The sequence below is a fragment of the Brassica oleracea genome, chromosome C3, assembly GCF_000695525.1.
Source record: "Brassica oleracea var. oleracea cultivar TO1000 chromosome C3, BOL, whole genome shotgun sequence".
NCBI lineage: Eukaryota > Viridiplantae > Streptophyta > Magnoliopsida > Brassicales > Brassicaceae > Brassica > Brassica oleracea.
The window spans coordinates 4,144,270-4,148,295 of NC_027750.1; the positions used below are offsets into that span (position 1 = coordinate 4,144,270).

The window sequence follows — 4,026 nt, forward strand, 5'->3', positions numbered from 1 at the left end:
CAACATCGTATTTAAAAGCTACTTAAAAACACTATATTAATAAAAAGAACAGTCAATTCAACAAAAGAACATTTACTCGAGTGGTCCTTAAAACAAACTGATACGACAAGAAAAAAAACCCAACCTATATATGACATAGCTACGACCGTAACCCTCATAGTTTACTAGATATCAACCTTATCTTTATCGATCTTGAAGAAACTAATAGACCTACAACTGTGGAAGAAGAAAATAATACGTGCATTATATGCTTCGAGAATTACAATTATGTAAATGTTATCTTCCTTGTGGTCATAGTTACCATTTTTTATGCATCGATCAATGGCCTCGTAAAAATATAAGTTGTCCCATACATAAAAATAGTCATCTATGATATCCCGATCACTTCGATTTAATATGAGGTTTCCTATGTTTTAATTCCCGTTGATATCTTTTTTTGACTTTTGCTAATAATTTTAAAAAATAATTGTTTTCCATAGTTCTAAAATATATTCTTTCTCACAACCTCACACATTAAAATGGATCAAATGCATCATTTCTATACTACTACCACTAACCTCTATCAAATGGATCAAACACTCTCTTCAACTTATTAGATACCAAAATATACGCGCCGGAATGCTAGTAAACAATAAACATAATATAGCAACCATTATTAAAATCCATAATTATACGATAACGCATTTTAAAATCCATAATCACATAATATGGCAACCATAAGTTGGAACGCCAAATAAAAAAAAGAAAAACTAAATCCACATGGACTCATGTTACTTATAACTGGAAAGCGTTATTTTGATCTTCATCTTCTCCTAGAAGAACATCATACCCAATCTGCAATGGTTAGGTTGAAGGATTAGAAATATACTCATAAGATAAGCACTCTATGTTTGCATAACTTTCCCACAAGAATTGACAAACATAAATATGTATACCTTATGCAAGTCATAGATTAGGGCATGCTAGAGGCTGGTCTGCAGAGAATGGGAAAGGGAGGTTTTATGCCTCCAGCAAAATCCATGGCCTTGGCTTGATACTCCACTAGAGGACCATCCTGATGCTCTCGAGCCATAAAGGTGATGTAGAGCTTAAACCCACCTCCTGCTTTTAGATTGGCTCTCACAATGCTTACAACTTCCACGGACGAACGCTAAGTACAAAACACACACACACATCCTATCTGTAAGTAATTACAGAAGTAAAAAAAAAAAAAAAAGGTTCAATATTTGATAAGATCAGTACCCTACTCACATTCTGCTCGTTGAGTTTCTTAACACACAGGGAAGCAATATTTGCCAAATATTGCCTCCTAGACACGTTTACCCTGTCTGACCAAAGATCGTCCAGATCTAAAATGGGGTAGACGGATCTGAATGGATCTTCTAAAAACCCCTATAAAAAAAAAAATCAAAATAAGAAAAGATTAAAAAATCAAAGAGTTATTCCATTGTGTGGGATAACAAATTAAAGAAGGACCATAACGTTACCCTATTCTTCCAGGCCTTGGTTTTATAGTCGCGGAACTCTTTGTAATCCTCGTCGTTGGAGAAGCCTTCACGGCCGTCAGGATCGAATTCCAATTCGTAACCATCGTAACTGTCCTTATCCCACTCCGGTTCCGGATCTTGCATGTTTAAATAGTTAGGAGGCTTCACGACTTCTTCATCATCGTCTTTTGCCTCGACACTCCATGCGCGTCCGCTATCGCTATCGCTTTCTTCTTCCATGCTTGTGTCGTCGTCGTCTTCATCTTCGAACTTCGGCTTTTTCGAGACAGAAGAGTCAGATTCCTCCCCAGTCGCAGCTCTTTTCGCCCTCGAATCGTCGCTTAACATCGTTGCTGGAGAATCGAGCGAACCCTAGATATCTCTCGCAACACACAAATTGGGAACGAAGCAAAGCAGATGACAATAATGAAACAGTATGTGTTTACCGATGTGTCCTTATATCTCTCTCTGCCTATTTGCACACGTGACTCGGTCGGAAGATTATTTGGGGGGCATGTTTATATGGGCCAAACCTGATATAAGAAGCCCCATAGTAATTTTACGAACCTGTAATTAACAAATGGCGTTGCGTGATCTCAGCCGTTCATCATCAATTCATAGGTTAATGTATTACCAAATGTACGTGTGTCACGTCACGCCTTTTCCTCATCTTTCGAATTAATAATCCTTTTTCATCTACAGAATTATAAATATGTAAGTAAAAGTTAACTTGTTACTTGTTGATCGCATACATTCAATTTAAAGTGATAAAATCTGATGTTATAAAAAAAAAATGGAAGTAAAAGCTGATAACCTTACAAAGCCGAAATTTTATCGGTAACATTACTGCTGTATGTCTTAATCAAGGGTAATGATTGGCACTTCGAGGTTGTTGTGGTTCGTAAAATCGAGAGGTTAAGGCTATTTTTTGGAGACGCGCTTGGCAAGCCAGTATCTACCAGCTCATAACTCATACACCGGCCTGGTCCTTCCTTAAAGCGGCTAAAGCAATAGGTTTAGGCCACATTTTAGTGTCTAAATTAGAGGGCCACAGTTCTTAAAATAATATCTTCATTGCGATGGCACCTATGAAATCATGCGCGTCTTGCTCTCTAGAAACAATAGAGTAAGCACTGTCTTCAATTAACATTTTGACATTTTATATTTTAAAATTATTTTGATTGCTTTTTTTTTTTTTCTTTTAAACTGATCATTCTCCTTTTATTTTCAGGTAGCTTTTGTTAGATATAAATAATAATTAATCTTAGTTATATAATTCATATTCAATATTCTTATACTACAATTTTTGTTTGTTTTCAAAAATGTTTCTTCGCATATTATTCTTTCATTTAAAAAAATCATGTATTTCCTTTTTAGTTAAGCAAATGCATGTGAACATGTATTTTTAATTCTTTGTATTGTTTTATATTCCATGATAAAATTTATTTAAAATATATTGTTAAGCAAATGCATGTGAACATATTTCTGCTAGTTCCCATCATTGATGATCATATGCTACTTACTCCCAATCTCATCTGAAATTTTCAGGCATCGTACGTTTTGTCTGCTATGTACTGATAATATTCATCAAAAATCGGTCGGCGTGACTTTAAGAACACGGAGGAAAGTACATAACACAAACCCCGCGAACCCTTTAATAAAAAAAATCTTTCTCTTTGCAGGTATCAAAGCAGTCACTACGAAAATCACCATCTCTTTAGTAATTTTGTTAGGGAAAGAATCATCCTCTCATGGTGAATTGGATACTTGTATATATTGTAGACTCATTTAGACCACTTGGATATTGGATCATGCTGCGATGAGAGCTTTCATTGTATATTCTGGTGATGAAAAATTGCATCATGCGAAGACCTTCCAAATGCATAAGAGAATGTCCCAAATTCTTTAGTCCAATTAAACAGAAACTTATTATTCAACAACCCAACGTCATGTGAGTTATATAAACATCTGTTTTATGATGAGTCATCTTAGCTCTAAGGTTCCACTCAGCGTCGACATAGTGGGCAGTAAGACAGAGATAACCTTCGATTGTTATTGCTCTCCATCCGTCGTTAGACAGATCCTACCCGGAACTTCACTCAACACCTGCCTGAGCTTCATTTTCTCCCTCTCAAAGATCTTAAAAACATCTGAAACCGCCGTGTTTCGACACCAGAACTCTATGGTCGGGTTGGCATAATGCAAAGCTTCTCGAACTCTTCTGTACTCAACAAAGGCGTAAGGTAGATCATGCTCGACAATAGCCACAACAATCATTTCTCGAAACACCAATTGATCGATCTTAGGACATGTGTTATTAGGGGTTTTAGGGCAGGTTTTTGAGTGGCGAAGAAGGGTATTGGTTCCATTTTTATGTAAGTCTAGGATGTAGAAGTGGTTACAGTAGTTGCAGACACATTTAAATTTTCCATCAGGCATCCTATCTCCTTCTATAGTAAAAAAGTTCCAGCACTTAGAGTGTCTACGCTTGTGTTTACCTTTCACCTCGGCTGTACTCATCAGAGACTCGTCCACCACA

General features: G+C 36.4%; 1 protein-coding gene across 1 annotated transcript; it reads right to left on the reverse strand.

Moving 5' to 3' along the window:
• Positions 1-602: 602 nt before the first annotated feature.
• Positions 603-1,958, reverse strand: LOC106332474. Its single transcript, XM_013770931.1, has 4 exons — positions 1,488-1,958; positions 1,252-1,392; positions 936-1,150; positions 603-834 (listed from the first exon to the last, which is right to left on the reverse strand). The coding sequence occupies exons 1-3, from the start codon at positions 1,833-1,835 to the stop codon at positions 953-955; spliced, it is 687 nt and encodes a 228-aa protein (XP_013626385.1). The 5' UTR covers positions 1,836-1,958; the 3' UTR covers positions 603-834; positions 936-952.
• Between the last annotated feature and the right edge of the window lie 2,068 nt (positions 1,959-4,026).

Bases quoted from the DNA above. Each gene is read 5' to 3' on its own strand.
- LOC106332474 (XM_013770931.1), bottom strand. From the start codon at position 1,835: ATGTTAAGCGACGATTCGAGGGCGAAAAGAGCTGCGACTGGGGAGGAA. The intron at 1,393-1,487 runs GTAACGTTATGG...TTTTTTTTATAG, and splicing joins CCAAGGCCTGGAAGAATAGG to GGGTTTTTAGAAGATCCATT. The intron at 1,151-1,251 runs GTGAGTAGGGTA...TTTTGTACTTAG, and splicing joins AGAAACTCAACGAGCAGAAT to CGTTCGTCCGTGGAAGTTGT.